This window comes from Phodopus roborovskii, unplaced genomic scaffold (assembly GCF_943737965.1).
Source record: "Phodopus roborovskii unplaced genomic scaffold, PHOROB, whole genome shotgun sequence".
In the NCBI taxonomy this organism is placed as follows: Eukaryota; Metazoa; Chordata; class Mammalia; order Rodentia; family Cricetidae; genus Phodopus; species Phodopus roborovskii.
The window spans coordinates 155,337-172,864 of NW_026125535.1; the positions used below are offsets into that span (position 1 = coordinate 155,337).

Sequence of the window (17,528 nt, forward strand, 5' to 3'; positions counted from 1 at the left end):
AACAGCCAACATGTCTGACATAGTAGAGGGCTCAGGCAGTGAGAGGGAGGAGCAGAAAATAAAGGACAGAGGAGGCAGTAAAAGACCGAATGAACAAGAATGGCAATTTGTTGAGCACGCAAAAGACACTAGAAGATTGCAAACCTTAGATCTTACTAAAAGATTGTAAGTGTGTGTGTGTGTGTGTCTCAAGAGATGGACTGATGGTAGAACACTTGCCCAGTCACACATACAGAAGAAAAAAGGGCGAATAACTTACAAATTGGAAGCAGCTCCTGACGCTTGGCTCAATGTTACTGCCCCCAAAGGAGGCAACTTCACCCAACTGCCTTGGGATTTGAATAGAATCATGAAGAAGAAGACCCAGTCTACGCTGGTCACAAAAGCCAGTTGAACTTGCCACTTGCTTGAAAAGGTCTATAAAAAGAAGAACAGAAACATGAAAATACAAACACTGCAATAAGTGAATGTAAGCAGAACCCAATGTCTAGTTCAATGCCAGTACTAATTCCAAGGAATAAACAATATCCCCACAGATGGGGCTCACTGTTTTGCTTTTTATCTTTATTTTATTTTTGGTGGGGCGGTGGGCTAATGTATATAGTTGAGAATAACCTTGAACTTCAAATTCTCCTGACTCTCCCTCCTAAGTGCTAAGATTATAGGAGTGTGGTTTTCTAAGATACAAGGCTTTTTTTTTTTTTTTTTTTTTTTTTTTATACGATCCCATGGCTTTCTCCATGTTAGACTGACAGGGACTGTGGCTAATTTAGGCAAATAAGAATATACTTCTACGTTAATTACTACTACCTGCATATGTAATGTAAAAAAGGCAAGTGCCTTTATCCACAGAGCCATCTTGCTGGCTCTATATGTATTTTTACAATTTACATTTTATTGATTTATTATGTATGTATGCATTTAGAGTATGTGGAGGTCAGGGGGTAATTAAAAAGATTCTTTCTCTTCCTCCCTCTACCATATGGATCCTGGGTTATTAGTCTTGGCAGCAAGTATCTTTAGCCAATGAGCCATCTCATCAGCTCCCTAAATGTATTCTTAACAACTGAATTATTCAAAGGAAAACACAATCCTTTGGTAACTATTTTATATATATGGTTTGAATACTACCACATAAATTTTAGAATCAAGAGCCATGTAATTATCCAAACGCATGTGAGTATCAGATATTAAAAGATGTAACATGATCAGGAAAATTTACAGTCATAGCCCATTAAGCTTCATTGAGATTGGCATGTTTGCTCACATAGTAAGCTGTGCTTATGTATAATTATCTCATACCATGCTAGGCTATCACTGATCTTTTATGTCTGCCTTATTATTATTATTTCTGCTTTTGTGTTTATTTATTTATTTATTTATTTTGAAAGAAAGGGTCTTATTAGGTAGTCAAGGATGACCTTGTATAAACAGTGAGTGGAGACAGGAAGATAGGGAGAAACCACTCTCATATCTTTATAAAAGACAATAAGTATAACTTACAATAAGTAATTATAATATTCCAAAGATAAAGCACTCAGAAATATTGTCTTATCCAAAATAATGTTAAAATATTAAAAAGCATTTTTCAGGTTTGGGTGGGGATTGTTTCATTTTGTTCTTAGGAAAGGAAAATTCACATGGAAGCTATATAAAAGTGAGCCCTACAGTAGTTTGTGCATACTACAGTTTACTCTATAAAAATGAGAACTAGGACACAGCATGGCCTTGAGAAATGCCATGCCTTTTGTCATTTTCCTATATTTACTCCTAGCACACCCCTTCACCTATGTATGACTAGTTTCTTAGGCGATAGCTAGGACAGGCTAGATTTTTTTCAAGTCCTTCTGAAAAGGCTTCTTACAAGCATTTCCGGGGAGCAATATATACAATCTTTTACAGTGAGAATGGATGCCGACTTAGTCACCCAAACCATCATTCCTTTAACATTTGCCTTTTATTTTGACTCACAGTTTTTAAGTAAAAGATCCCAATAGCTAATCAAACTAAAATTCTAGAGGATGCTACTTACCTTTTAAGAAATAGCAAACTAACCATCCCTCAACATTAAAATGTTAGTCACATCACAGAATTGTATGTGTCAGTACAGCTTGCAGTAAGATGATTATAAATAATGGGTTTTGAACATAAATGCGAGATAGTATTATTTAAGTGGGAATCCAAAGAGACACAGGAAAAGCAGGGATTAAACCTTCACGTTTCTTTTCCTGACTCACACAAAGGGGTTAGGAAATCAGACTTTATCCCCTTGGAACATGTGTTTTACTAAGACACAGTCAATGTAACATAAAAAAATACTTGTACCAGCAAAGCTAATCCTCATTCTCTATTTAAATACCTTTAATGTAATGTCTGACAGGGAACAGCACAACCTAAATTTTATGACACTTTTAAAGCAGTTCTACGTCTAAAACGACAAACCTGCCTTCAAATAAGAATAGCATATCATTTTCCATCTAGAATGAGAGTAATTAGGTAACATCAATAAAAAATACATAATTTATACACAAGACTTACATCTGTATTTGTCTTCCAAGTGTGCTTTACACAGAGAAATGATGCCAGTTTTAAAAGACAGGACACGGATCCTCCCTGTTCGTCCCCTATTATGAAGAATAAAACCAAAAACAAACAAACAAACACACAAAAACAATTACTGGCACTCCAATAGAGAGTAGAAGCTTCTAGTTAAGGGGCAAAAGGCCTTGGAATATGGAAACTCTATAGACCACTGTTTGATTAAGGCTATTAATAACTTTTCTGAGTTCATTATGTTTGCCTCATGACCTCGAATGCAATGGGAAAGTTTTATGAACCAAATTAATGAATATATACCCAATTCTCAACTCTTAAAAGCCCTTACATGAATTGCCAGAGTAGCGCTACATAAAATAAGGATAAAATACCCTTCCACTCACCTACAGAGAGCCACCTTGGTTGAGTAAGAGGAAGAATTATTACTGTGCACTCGGCAGTTCTGGTTACTAAAGCAAATTGTCAAGGTTGGTGGTTGAAGCCAAAAACAATTTCTAACTCTTCTGTGTTCAGCACTCTCAGAATTTCATCAACTCACTACTTACTAAGAAGATGAGTCATCACTTTAGGTCACACAACACAAAATATAAAATATGACTATATATTTCCAATGAAACCATCATATACACTATCAGAAAGGATTCAAATATATGCTGTATAAGATACACATATCAAGTATGAACATTATAATATGGTTATGCTTTGTTACATTAGGAAGTAAAATAAAGCATTCTACACAAAAATGTATCAACACAAAAATTTAACTATGGGGTAAAAAAATATAATGATTGAACAGATTTCCATTTTGTAGGAAATTTTTTTAAAAACTTTTTACTTATTTGTTTGATTTTTGAGAGTAATTATATCTCAGATTTTGGTGTGTTTGTTGGTCACTACGCTCAGTTTTCAATTAGTATAACTTATTAGATCTTTTATTTAAAGAAAATATTAGACTCAAACACTTTAATGAAATTTCTGTCACTGCAAAATATTATCTGTTTTCCTAGTACTAAAAAGGAAATCAAAGTTTGACAGGTAACTTTATACAGCAATTTAAGTGTTAAAGGAGTTAAAATTATCTTCAAATCATTTTCAGGTAGGCTGAATGGAAATTCTATATTCAGAATCCATTCTCTTCTCATCTACAAAGAAAATGATGCCAAAAATATGAGGTAAGACGTGAATATAAACTATGATAAAAACAAATGTAAATGTAATGCACAACGAAAATCTGATATTTTCAATAACCATGTAGATATGTATTTAATAGTCAGATGGTTCTGAAACTTAAGTTAGTAGCTTACCAAAATAACAAAGAAAACAATCTATATATGCATATTAAAAGCAGATCAACATACAACAGAAGCATAAGGTAAAGTATTTGATATGCAATTCCTTTAAGAAATTCTTCCTATATTTCCAAAATGGGAGTATGTGCTTGTTGATATGTGAAATGAGGCATGCAATAATTCCGAGGTCTAAGAGGAATTCAGTGAAAAATCAAGACCAATTCCTCTGCTTCCTTCTTCAATTGTGTTCATTAAGATGAAAACAAAATGAGAACTGGAGCTCTGTCCTGTGTGCAATCCAGAGGAAAATAATGACTGCTCTCTAACTAACAGAGGTTGATGCATGGAAGCGCCAAAGAGCAGCTCTGTAAAAGGATTCTAAAAACAAAATAAAACAACAATTTTGCTTGGTTTCAGGAGCTAAGTTTGCTGTATTTGAGCTTCTTTTCATTTTGTGTGGCTCATCTATTCACAATCTTCATAATTGTCTTACATATCCACTACAACAATTCCGATCTGATGACAGGTGTGCCAGCATCTCCAGGAGCACTGTCATCCCTGCCAGTTAGACAACCCACTACAAAATGGATGGAAGAATTCCAAAACACCGGTTTAAAAAAAAAAGAAAGAAAGAAAGAAAGAAAGAAAGAACCACAGCTGCATCATGATAACTCATTCTGCTAAAAAAAAAAAAAAAAAAAAATCCTATCTCAGTTTATGGTTGGATTCTGATCTGAGAGCAGTCTGCATTACAGCTCTTTGTTTTCCCCTCTGAGAGAGTCTCACTATGTAGTTCTGGCTGTCCTGACCCTCACTCATACAAATCTGCCTGCCTCTGCTTCTAGGATTGAAGGCTGCATTATAGCTCTTACTGCTACCTAATTAAGTATAAATCAAGTCATATCCATAGCTTCCGGGACACTACTATAATGTTAATACTGTGATCACTGTGTAAGCAAGTTCCCTTCTTGCTATACGTACGTATCATAAACATTGAGAAGCCAGTTGAGACACATGTCCACACAGAGAGGGACATTGACCAAATTGTTGTGCTCTTGCTCCAGACGATCATAAATAGTAGTCAAACAGTTAATGATCTGTAGGATATCCATGGGCTGGTCATTTTGCTTGAGGTTGTGCTGGTCCAAGGCATCACATGCAGCAGACAGGCTCAAGAGATCCACTGCAAAAACACAAAAAAGCACAAATGACCCAAGGCATAAAACTTCTTTTCACTCCTTTTCCTATGAGAATGCTGTTTGAGTTGTTTCCTACCCTTTAGTAAACACCAAACCCAAATTCAACCCTCTTTTAAAGATACTCTGTTTCCAACCCTAGACTTTTAAGTTGATCTGGTTTTATCAGTATTCACAATCTGAAGTTGTTTTCAGATCTCACTCCATTGGATGAACATACAAAGATCTATAGTTCCTTCCCTGGAATATCAGAGAATAGATGAGGGTTAATGGGATCAGTCTTCTAAATCAAGTCATTTCTGTCTGAGTAGGAAGAAAAGTGTTGCAGTAGAAGTTTTGAAAGAGACACTGACGGTCCTTTCTCATATTAGGAATCAATTAGATGAATCTATATAGTTAGGGTTGTGTAAATTCAATTTCTGGCTAGGCATTTATAATCAGTAAGCATTTTCCCCTTAAAACAGATACCTCAGCTTTCTTTGTTGTGTTAACAAAGTAAAAAAATAACCAACTCCACTAAATTGCATAATCTAGCCAGATTTCAAGCCTGATGCTAATTTATTTTTCCTTTCACCTTCCAATTGCATTTTACAGCATACTGTTTGGACACACATAAGAATTTTTAAGGCTAGGGAATATTCCCTTGGTCTGAGACAATATTTAATTATATGCCAAAAGAAAATATTAACAAAAGTAAACTTCTATGAGCAAGTTACTAGCTTTATTCCTGAGTGCCATGAAAAGATGCTTTTCTCTAAAACCAATTTATTAACCAAACTGAAAATGCAACACTGGTCTTTTTTTTTAACCACCTGGTACATCTAAGCTATGTTCAGGATTGTCAGTCCTTTGAGAAAAAGAATCAATGATAATTAAGTGCCTCTCTCACACACCTAAGGGAAGAGATACTGCAATTATAACTTCAAATGAAATACACATAAGCAATTTCAGTCAGTAAACAGATTTTTCAATAATAAAGAAATGCAAACTTAAGGCCATAATGAGTTTTACTAGTTACTGGCGTAAGTTTAAATTATATATTTAAAAAAAAAAAATACTGGTAAACACCTTCAGCAAACTAGCAGGATACAAGATAAACTCAAAAAAATCAGTAGCCCTATTTTTTTCAGACGACAAAGAGGCAGAGAAAGAAATCAGAGAAACATCACCCTTTACAATAGCCACAAGCTACATAAAGTATCTTGGTGTAACGCTTACCAAACAAGTAAAAGACCTATATAATAAGAACTTTGTGACTCTAAAGAAAGAAATTAAAGAAGATACCAGAAAATAGAAAGATCTCCCATGCTCTTGGTTAGGTAGGATAAGCATAGTAAAAATGGCAATCTTACCAAAAGCAATCTACAGATTTAATGCAATCCCCATTAAAAGCCCACCACAATTCTTCACTGACCTTGAAAGGATAATAATCAACTTTATATGGAAAAACAAAAGACCCAGGATAGCCAAAACAACCCTATACAATAAAAGAACATCAGGAGGCATCACCATTCCTGACTTTAAGCTCTACTACAGAGCTATAGTTCTGAAAACAGCCTGGTAATGGCATAAAAATAGACAGGTAGACCAATGGAATCGAATTGAAAATCCTGATATTAATCCACGCACCTATGAACACCTGATTTTCGACAAAACAGCTAAAATTATACAATGGAGCAAAGACAGCATCTTCAACAAATGGTGCTGGCACAATTGGATGAGGGTGTGTAGAAGACTGCAGATAGACCCATGTCTGACACCATGCACAAAACTCAAGTCCAAATGGATCAAAGACCTCAATATCAATCTAGCCACATTGAACCTCTTAGAAGAGAAAGTAGGAGGTACCCTTGAACAAATTGGTATAGGAGACTGCTTCTTGAACATAACTCCAGGGTCACAGACACAGAAAGAAACAATTAATAAATGGGACCTCTTCAAACTTAGAAGCTTCTGTAAGACAAAGGACACAGTTGACAAGACCAAACGGCAGCCCACTGACTGGGAAAAGATTTTCACTAATCCTATATCCGACAAAGGGCTGATCTCCAAAATACACAAAGAACTCGGGAAACTAGTCAACAAAACACCAAATAACCCTATTAAAAATGGGGTACAGAACTGAAGAAAGAATTCTCAATGGAGGAAATCAAAAAGGCTGAAAGACACTTAAGAAAATGCTCCACATCCTTAGCTATCAGGGAAATGCAAATCAAAACAACTTTGAGATACCATCTTAGTCCTGCCAAAATGGCTAAAATTAGAAACACCAGTGATGACTTATGTTGGAGAGGATGTGGAGAAAGTGGAACACTCCTCCACTGCTGGTGGGAGTACAAACTCATACAGCCATTTTGGAGATCAGTATGGCGGTTCCTCAGGAAAATGGGAATTAGTTTACCACAGGACCTGGCAATCCCCCTCTTAGGCATATACCCAAAGGATTCACATCAATGCAACAAAGACATCTGTTCAACTATGTTCATAGCAGCACTGTTTGTAATAGCAAGAACCTGGAAACAACCTAGATGCCCCTCAGTTGAAGAATGGTTAATGAAGATGTGGCACATCTACACAATGGAATACTACTCTGCAGAAAAAAATAATGATATCATGAAATTCGCAGGCAAGTGGATGGCACTTGAAGAAACCATCCTGAATGAGGTAACCCAGTCACAAAAGAGGAACACAGTATGTACTCACTCATATATGGATTTTAGAACTAGATCAAATGATCACCAGCCTATAATTCACATCACCAGATGAACTAGGATACAAGGTGTATTCTAAGAGATTCATATAAAGTCCCTCACAGAACTGGGAAGGGACAAGTCCCCCAGAGCTCAGGTGAAGTGGGGGAGGACAGGGAATGGAGAGATAAGTAGGAGAAAATGAGGGGGAGGAGAGGAAGGCATGTGCGACCAGGAGGATTGAGCCTGGTTAGGAATGGAAGATAGGAAAGAGAGAGAGAGAGAGACAGAGACAGAGACAGAGAGAGAGGACATAAAAGAGGGAGCCAAATGGTTTGAAGATAAAGTTGAACACAAAGAAAGGTCGAGAGAACTACAAGACTGCTCCCAACTAACAATCTCAGCTTCCGTGGAAAGGCTATCATAAATGCCCTTCCCGGAGAGTGAGATCAACAACTAACTTCTCCATGGAGACCTCAACTAATGCCTGTTGAAAATAGGAGCAAACACCCATACATAAACACTGAGACGAACTAGAACCCAGAAACAGATGGAGAGGACAAGACCATGCGGTAGAAGCACATAGAGACAGCTTACCTGAACAAGGAGGAGCTAAGGGCCACTAGACTGATAGCTGGGAAGCCAGCAGGGGACTGACTTAGGCCCCCCTGAATATGAGTCTCAGCCAGAAGGTCTGAGCAGTCTAAGAGATCTCAGACAGTGGAGCCAGGATGTATCCCTGGTGCACAAAAGGACTTTGCAAACATATCCCCCATGGAGGGATAACTGCCTTATTCTAGAGACAGGAGAGAAGCCCTAGTCCCTACTTCACAGGACCTGTCACATCTACTTGACCCCAACTGGATGGCATTCCCCTACATATGGAATTGTGGTGGGGGGATGGGAGTGGAGGGTGCTTAGAGTGCATGTGAGAGGGCAGAGAGGGTAAAAGGGATGGAAGGAGGGAGGGAGGGCTGGAGGGGAGGGAGGGAGGGAGGGAGGGAGGGAGAGGGAACTGGGATTGACATGGAAAATAATAAATTAAAAAAAATGCTTTGAATCCAAAAATTAACTTGAAGAACAAGTTACTGGGGAAAAGGATTTCTATTTTTGTTTCCACAGAAAATGAAAAGATGTGGATTCCTTCCAGACTAATGTGGTTTGATCACGCCAGACCGCCTTAAACAGAGTACAAGCTGATCCTACATTCAAAACAGCTGGACAAAACAGCCCTACAGACTACAGCTAGGATATCTGAATCTTCTTCGAATCCCCCAAGACAGCACCCCTTACCAGTAGGAAGTAGTTTGGAAAGAACGATGCCCAAATTCCCAAATATTGTGTATAAATGTTTGTTTTCATTTAATTGGACTTTGTTATATAAAATTAAATAAAAAATTATAAATAAATAAAAAAAGAATACTGGTTAATATCTATGTATCAACATACTATCTCTATTGAAAAAGGAAAATAGCATATTCCGTTAAGTTTCCCTACAAACATGAAGCTATGATGGCCGAGGAAAACTCCGTGCTCCCATCCCATGGGACCAGTTTCCCTAAAATATCCTGGACTAGCATCCCTCTCACTCATTTACAATTTTATTTTGCTAAGGATGGAACACATGATCGCACACATCTCTACCATAGCCTCTTTGGCTTCAAGATACAACCACGTTCTGCTTAATGTCAGAGACATTTTTGAGAAAAGAAAAAACATCATTAAGTGATTTAATCATTGGGTGAGTAACACAGAATATAGTTACACAAATTAAGACGCCTACTACATCACTAGGCTGCATAATATTTATGGGATCACTGTCAGTGCCTGCCCCAAACATCCTTATACAAAGCTCCACTGTACTCTAACAAAAATGTAATGATCCTTTTTTGAAAAATGAAATCTGAGACTGTGTAAATTTGAAAGTAGGGAACCCACAGAGAGTAAGACTTAGTTGAGAGACGTGGGCAAAATAATGAAAAATAAAAAAAAAATAACAATGCAAGCAGGCAGGAGGCTATATGGAAAAGAAGGATAAATGGGAACTATATGGGAGGCAGAAGGGAGGTAAAGAGACAGCGTACCAAGATTTTCACTATCTCTTTTGTCTTCCTAATTTCCTCAGAGCACAACTGCTGAAGTACAGGTCATGGAAACCTTCAGAAATGTAGCATGGCAGTTTCATTATTGGAAGAGTGAAGTAGATTTCTTCCATATACCAAAATTCCTAACATTTCTCTTTACACATTGAAGAAATGCTATGTGAAGTGTTTCTATTATCTTTTTTGTACACTAATTTATACACTAATTATTATAAATATTTTCCTCTTGACTTAAGGGTATAAGGACAGTGAGTTTTTTTACAGTCGCTTTTTATGAAGTGTCTAATGATCTCATGTGATGGTAACAAGCAAACAGTGAAACAGCATGAATTTCATTTTATTGGACTTAATCTAAACACAGGTGAATAGGTAGGCATCACACACAACAGAAAATTTAGAGTATAAATGGCTCCAGAGGGGAATAAGGTAATTGCTCTGAAATAGCAGGAGCAGAAGATGACACAGGAGAGAAATACTGTGTGGTGTTCTCTGCTAAAACAGGGTGTGGTTAAATACAAGACTGATCCATCATGGATATGGGAGAACACAATTCCCCAAACAAACATAGCAAACAGAAAAACAGAGTTTTGTTTTCTTGGAACAATATTTAAAAGCCTTCTATTTAAGCAGACAGAGACCAGGAAACAGGTGAGGAAAGAGATATGGGTAACTGAAATCCCATCCCACCTACACACACACACACACACACACACACACACACACACACACACACACACACACACACTCAATGTTCAAACAAAGCCTATTAAAGAATATACAGAGGTTATTTTGGTGAAACTTTAAACAAAATGATGATACTTTTCTGCAAACCTCAGTAAACACCCAGCAGTTTTGTGAAGTTCTTCTTCTTGAAGTTAACAATTTCTATTGCATGAATATATACTCTAATTTTAAATAAATGAACATATGTACAAGTGTGTGTGTGGGTATTGTGTACCCAAGTGTTTACACATGTAAGAGCACTTGCTATTCTTAAAGATGAACTGGATTCAATTCCTAGTACCCACAAAATGTTGACTCACAACAATCAAAGCTTCAAGGATTTGATGTCCTCTTCTGATCTCCAAGGGCACCAGGCACATACATGGTGCACATACATACACACAGGCTAAATGTTCATACGCATAAAATAAAATAAATATTGTTAATTTTGTTTCTTTCAAAATTATTAACGATTTTTAAAGATTATTTTGAATTATGGGTATGTCTGTGAGTATGTACATGTGAATATAGATGGCCCAGGAAGCCAGAAGCTAGATCCCACGGAGCTGGAGTTACATGTGGTTATAAGCTACCCAATATGGATGCTGGAACTTGAGTCCTGTACAAGAACGATATGTGTTCTTAGCCACTAAGCCATCTTTCCAGTCTCTTCAAAAATATTTTTATGGAAAAAGAAGCTATAGCTTTGATGTCATTGAAGAACAGTACCACATGGTGGTGTGTTCCTCATGCCTAAAGGGATAGAGAGAGGAGAGAAATTACTCCCTTCCAGGGTCATATTTGACATGCAGAAGAGGATCTTGTTAAGCCTAGTCATGCCTTCTAGGTCCAAACATCAATTCCATTAGTTACATCTTGTCATTGGCCAAAGGTGCCCCAAACATCACAAACTATCTCTATAATCCAATGGTAAAGCCCTATTATTGAAGACAGAACTTTCTTATGTCATCAAACATACATGTCTGGAGTGAGAATGTTTACAAGATTCAAAACCCATTCTTAGCTAAACTATTACGAAGGCATTAGTTAGAAAGAAAAACGGAGAACAAATTGTTTACTGGCAAGCTACCCTTGGCTTTTGATAAATAGCACAGGCTTTGGATTTAATTATGGATGAAAATGCAACTTTCCAGCAGATATTTCAATAAGAACTTAAATTGAAGAAGTTAACAAAATGGATTAGAATGGATCCCTGTGCTGATAACAGATCTGATAAAAACTGTGATTCCTTAGGTGGTTTACCAAAGGCTAAAGGGAGACTAGAACCTACTTCCATTGAGTTTCACTTTCTCTGACTGGTGGGTGCAGCTGAAAACAAAGGAATCTGAACTATTGCCTTTGAGAAATGGGCTATACATGTGGGAGAAAATTACAATTAAAAGGATAATTCAAGGAAGGGACTTACAGATACCTATTTCCTCCATCACAGTTTTATTTTTTGATGGATACCACACTTAGTAGTAGTTCCTGACCTGATCTATAATATAGAGTCTCAATCACTGATAATATTGCAATGTTGGTCAACTTAACACAAAGCTGTGGCCATCTGGGAAGAGAAAATGCTTCCATCAACCTGTAGTGAATTTTCTTGGTTGATGTGACATGCCCAGCCCACTGTGCAAGTTCTTGGGCAAGTGGTCCTGAGTTGTAAAAAAAAAAAAATGCAAACTGGGCAAGGCACTGAGAGCAAGCCAGCAAATAGCGTCCGTACTTTGCACTATTACTAGGTCAAGAAACTATGGCTAAGTAGGACATAGGCTCTGAGACAGAACCTGCTATGATTATGGTGTTAAACTAACATATCATTAAACTGAACCCTAATGACTTACTGTTCTATCCACAGAGCAACACATCTCTCACCCCTCATCTGAAAGGCTTTTGTAGATGGTGATTAACATAGAGACCCACAAATAGCCAAAGTGCACATAATAAAAGACTACACATTGCTCAATCCTAATGGATATATATGGGAAGAAAATAAAACAACGAAGCACACAACACACAATGTTGCATGGGTTAAAAAAGAATGGGTAGACCTGGAAAGATGTGAGGAAGGGGAGAAAATATGTTCAAAATGAGTAGAAAACCTGAAATTCTGACAGAAAAAAATTTTAAAGAGACATAAAAATTGGGAGCTGTACTAGGAATACCTGGCCAGCTATAGTTTACTCTTTAAAAGTAAAGGTTAAGTTGATGAAAAAGATGTTCTAATCCTAGTGTAAAAACAATAATTTCAGGGTATCCAATCCCAGAAGGAAGGACAAATATGGAAAGGTTTCGTGAATAATGGGCAAATAAAACCAGTGATTACTGAATAATGGAGCCTACAAATGGACCTTTGATATTACATGGACTGAGAAGCAACAACCTCTTTCCCTGTTGTGCAACTCATGGACATCAGAGAGACCACAATACTTCCCCTGGAAGATAGACTGGCGTTATCACAGAACCTCTTTCTCTTCGAGGCACTGATATCTGTGAAGCCACATACATTTAAAAACATTATTTGCCATGTCTTTAAGATATTTTTAATTCTGATAAAACAGATATACACCATAAACTACATGAAATGTAATATATATATATATATATATATATATATATATATATATATATGGTAGATAGGCTGTGCAAGATAATTCTCTTGTTTTTTGTGAGTCATGTTGTGGCTGGGGATCTACATCTTGATTTTTTTTTTTCAAGTAGGCAGTAAACATTATTTATTTGAAATTCTCATCCTTATTATTTTGAAAACCAAATTCTTAAATGTGTGCATAATATTTAAACTGTACCACAAAAGTAAAGTAGCCCATAATACAACAATATTACCCATCTCTAAGATGACCCTTCAGATTGGAGAGATCTTAACACAGTGTTGTGTGCACTTTGTGATACTGAAAGAACTTTCATTGTTTTGCTTTATTTAATCTTTGCTAATACATCTTGCTTTTAATGCTATTTGTGTTGTAGCTTTCTCTGGCAGATATATAAGCCATGTTATTGTGGGTCCTGTGAGTCTCCTTTACCAACATACCCCTGCCGAATGCCTTCTTTAGCCACCTTTAGTGCACTATTAGAAGGTAATGTCTGTTTACCAGAAAGAAATGACATTTTTTTCTCTTTGTCTTAGTGAAGGCAAATATAGAAGTTTCATCTTTATTCAGACAATTCTATACTGTAACATGTCACTATAATTTAGGATTAGGTTTCTAACAGTAGCTAATTATGGAAAATATTTGTCACATTTATCAACTATCATATAGTTAGCCCTGTGGTTTGGGTTCCCAGCAAGCCCCTACTCACTAGCAAACAAAATATCTTTGTTTTGTTAGGTACATTTTTACTTCTGCTCTTGAAAGTTGGCTACCTTTTTAGTTACAGAAGATACACATTTATGGGGTGTCATCAGAACCATGGATGAAGAAAGAAAAGTTACATTATATTTTTCATACTTTCCCCAGGCTATTAACCATATGAACCATATGAACCAGCTTACAAATAATAGTTCTTACTAATTTTCAATTTGTCTCTGCCTTACTATCAAATTTAGGTTATTTATTTATTTTTTTGCACTGCACAGAAAAGCACCTTACAGACTCATGCAACATCAAAGTGATTATAAACTGGGGGCATTGTAAGCCAATAATGATTCGCATAACTTAAGTAGCATATTCTCTATAATATATAAAAGGTGTTATTTGGTTTTCTGCAATATTGAACTTTTATAGGGAAGATTTTAAAAAAAAGATCACTTGCTTAATAGAGGTTGCTAAGTATGTTTCCTAAGGCATCTGAAATTCAATCTCTTCACTGGTATCAAGAAATCACTAAGATAACATCACTAATTTCTGTTCATGTAAGACACAATAGAAGCAGACATTGATAGGAAAAACTAGTCAGGGCAAGTTTCATTTGATTAGATCATAAACAATAGCTCTTTATCAGGCTTTTGCAACTATAGAAATAAAAAAAGAGCTAGACGATAAACCTAAGCAAATACAAAATTTACAGGAAGTTCTTAAATCACCTATTGAAAACTCACTAAAGAATTGGACCACACATGTTTTTCAAAAGTAAATGGATTGCCAAAACTTCTCACTCTGTTCTCACTACAAATGGGGCCATAGTTTGCATAGTATTATTCATGCATTCTTAAGAATTCGGTACCTAATTTAGATAAATACATTCTAATTTTGCTATCCTTGATTTTTTTTTTTTTCAAATCAGAGTGAAGATCTGAAAAGAAATGCTGAGAATTTCAAATCTGCTTAGGAGTGAAAATTCAAGCAAATCATCTTACATTCAGAGCTTAAGTTTATTTCAAGGTTATCACCTCAAATGGGCAACATGTCTTTTACAATATCTAATTCCTCCATTTTCCCATTGTTTACCGAAATTTTGATATACAGTGAAATGAAAGACAATGAACATAACTCTTTTGCCACAAAATCTGAATAATGTTCAAATGATTCCCAGGCAGTTATAGAAAGGGAAAATAGTCATAAGACATTAGAAACATTTCACCTAGTCTATTTCTGAGTTTTGCCATAGTATAACCTGGAACAGCTGGTTACCTCTTTTGAACTGTTGGGATCTTACAGGAATATTCTATAGCACTTTATAATAACCAGTTCATAATGCTCCTTTTTATCAAAGGCAAGCAGTACCTCTGCAATGGGGCAGGGTCAAGAGAAGAAAAAAAGACAGAAGACTTTCTCTATTCAGCCCCTTGACTCCACCCCACCCCAAACTCCTTTGTACCTGCTATGATTCATTAACCAGGTCCCCAAGGAAATCTTAGGCATGGGGAGCCTTTTATTAACTACTTAAATTTGGCAGCTATACACCTGAAAATGATAACTATGAGCTATAAGCTCTTAAGGCAATGGAATCTTCCATTGGCTTACAGCCATGTATTCATTCTATAAAATTAGAAAGCCCTACTCTCTGCTCAGTTCTGTGGAAATCATTGGGAATATCAATACAAAAAGAGGAAGAACCTATTTGATCTTTCCCAATAATTTCACTTCTAGAGCACTTTCCTCTACATGTGACAACCCCATACCAGTAGTTCCCCCAACTTCTGAGGACCTGTGGCTGTTTTCAAAGAACCTTGGTGGCCAAGGTTTACAGTCATTCAGTAGTTATCATTTCTGTCTCCAATTCTGAGTGATTTAAGTATTAGCATGCATGATACATATATAACTCCAGCTTCTCATTATTTTAACTTCCTATTCTACCACCATGAAAATTCACAGCTAATTAGCTTTGTCACCTACTTAAATCACTGCTTTGGAAATAGTGATCAGCAATGTCTTCTTTTTGAATACTTCATGACTTTCAGTTCCTTTACTAACTTTTCTTATCTTCCTTTGTCACTTGATCCCCTTACTTCCTAATTGCCAAATTCTACCTAAATTTAAAACTAAGTTCTAGCTTCCTCTACCCAACATAGCCCCGAAATACAATATTCTTACCAAGTTTTACCCAAGTCATCACAGCCCTCACCTAGGTGTCATCTGTATGTTCTAGAACAGCTGCTGACTGCTGGCTACTTCACCACTACCAGTTGGTACTGTTGTAAAATACTCATCTGATTGAATTTCCTAATGCTGGTTTCTAGCTTATCCTCCCTCTTGTTCTCCACAAAGATAAGCCTTATTACTTTCCATTGTCAACTGTGTCACAGGGATTCTCAAACTCCACAAAGAAAACCTCCGGTTTTATATGGGTTTCTATCACTTTTCTGCTGACAAGTTTCTTGGTTACCAAAAACCTGCACCTGTCCTCTCTGGCACTCCAGGAGCAGAGAAGTGTCTCTTCTCTGTCTGGCTCTAGGACACTTGTCCATATTTTGCCCATTTTCATCCTTTCATCTTAAGCCTGTCATTTTTCAATTCCTCAGATATCTCTAATTTGCTACAACAACCTCTCTTTGCTCCCCTTTGTAACTGAAGGTCTCTAAGAAAAGGCATGTACCAGCCATCTATACTTTGGTTCACTTTTAAGTTCTCCTCAGTACTATACCTTTTACCAAATTCTGGTAGCCAAGCTCACTATCCGTAGGGAAGCCCAATCCAAGAATACCTGAGTCCTCCCTTCCTTGATTTCCCTTCACCCTCCCCATCAAACAAATCACTAAGGCTTAGAACATCTACCTCCTAAATACTGAAATGCTCCTCCATTCTTATTCAAGCCACCATATTGCTGGCTTCGATTCTGTAATAGATCTCTTTTCTGTCTGTGGTTCAACCCCTCAATTCATGCTTTGTTTCCCAGCCAGAAAAGAATTTTTAAAGTGAAAATACAGCCATGCCATCCCTTTGCCAAAATCTCTTGAATGGCTCCCACTGACCTCTAAAGTCTTTAACTTGGGTTTTAAAAGCTCTTCACAATCTGCCTCCTGCTCCTCTCTCCAGCCTAATATTTTACAATAGCCCTCCTTGGGATTCTGCACAGTAGCCATGATGAAGTAGTTTCTGTTTCTGAGTTCTTTCTGCTCTATTAAGGTTCCAGGCCTCAGAACACAGCCTCCCCTCCCTATGACTAGAACATTCTTTTTAGATGGAGCTCTATCTACATTTCTGGACCCGTATGGCTCAGATAACAGAAATTCCCAAGAACTTTCTCTGAACTTCACTGCACAAAGCCGGTTGTTCACATAGTGTGCTATTCATTACTGCCACAAAACTAAATATGACAATCAAATAATCTATTCACTTGTCCTCAAAGCCCCAGTCTAAAATGGGAGACAGTAATCACTGTTTTGATGAGCCATGGTCATAACCGATGATAATGTTTTATGTACATTTGTCTGTGTTCAGATGTTCATCTACACCTTGGGTATCACTTGTTACATTCTAAATTCATTTGTGGTAGTGTCTGAACCTATCTATTTCATGGTTATATCTTTAATGCATATTGACAAACATTATTATCCATAATTCATTT

The 17,528-nt window shown here is 36.8% G+C and overlaps 1 protein-coding gene across 1 annotated transcript in view; it reads right to left on the reverse strand.

The window, feature by feature from the left end:
- LOC127216135 (dystrophin) overlaps nucleotides 1-17,528 on the reverse strand; it is a gene marked incomplete at its 5' end in the record, with an annotated part of 426,838 nt that overhangs the window by 82,298 nt on the left and 327,012 nt on the right. Inside the window, 3 exons of the mRNA XM_051176680.1 lie at nucleotides 260-417; nucleotides 2,539-2,624; nucleotides 4,827-5,028. Coding sequence (XP_051032637.1) covers nucleotides 260-417; nucleotides 2,539-2,624; nucleotides 4,827-5,028 — 446 coding nt within the window. The remainder of the gene's footprint in view (nucleotides 1-259; nucleotides 418-2,538; nucleotides 2,625-4,826; nucleotides 5,029-17,528) is intronic.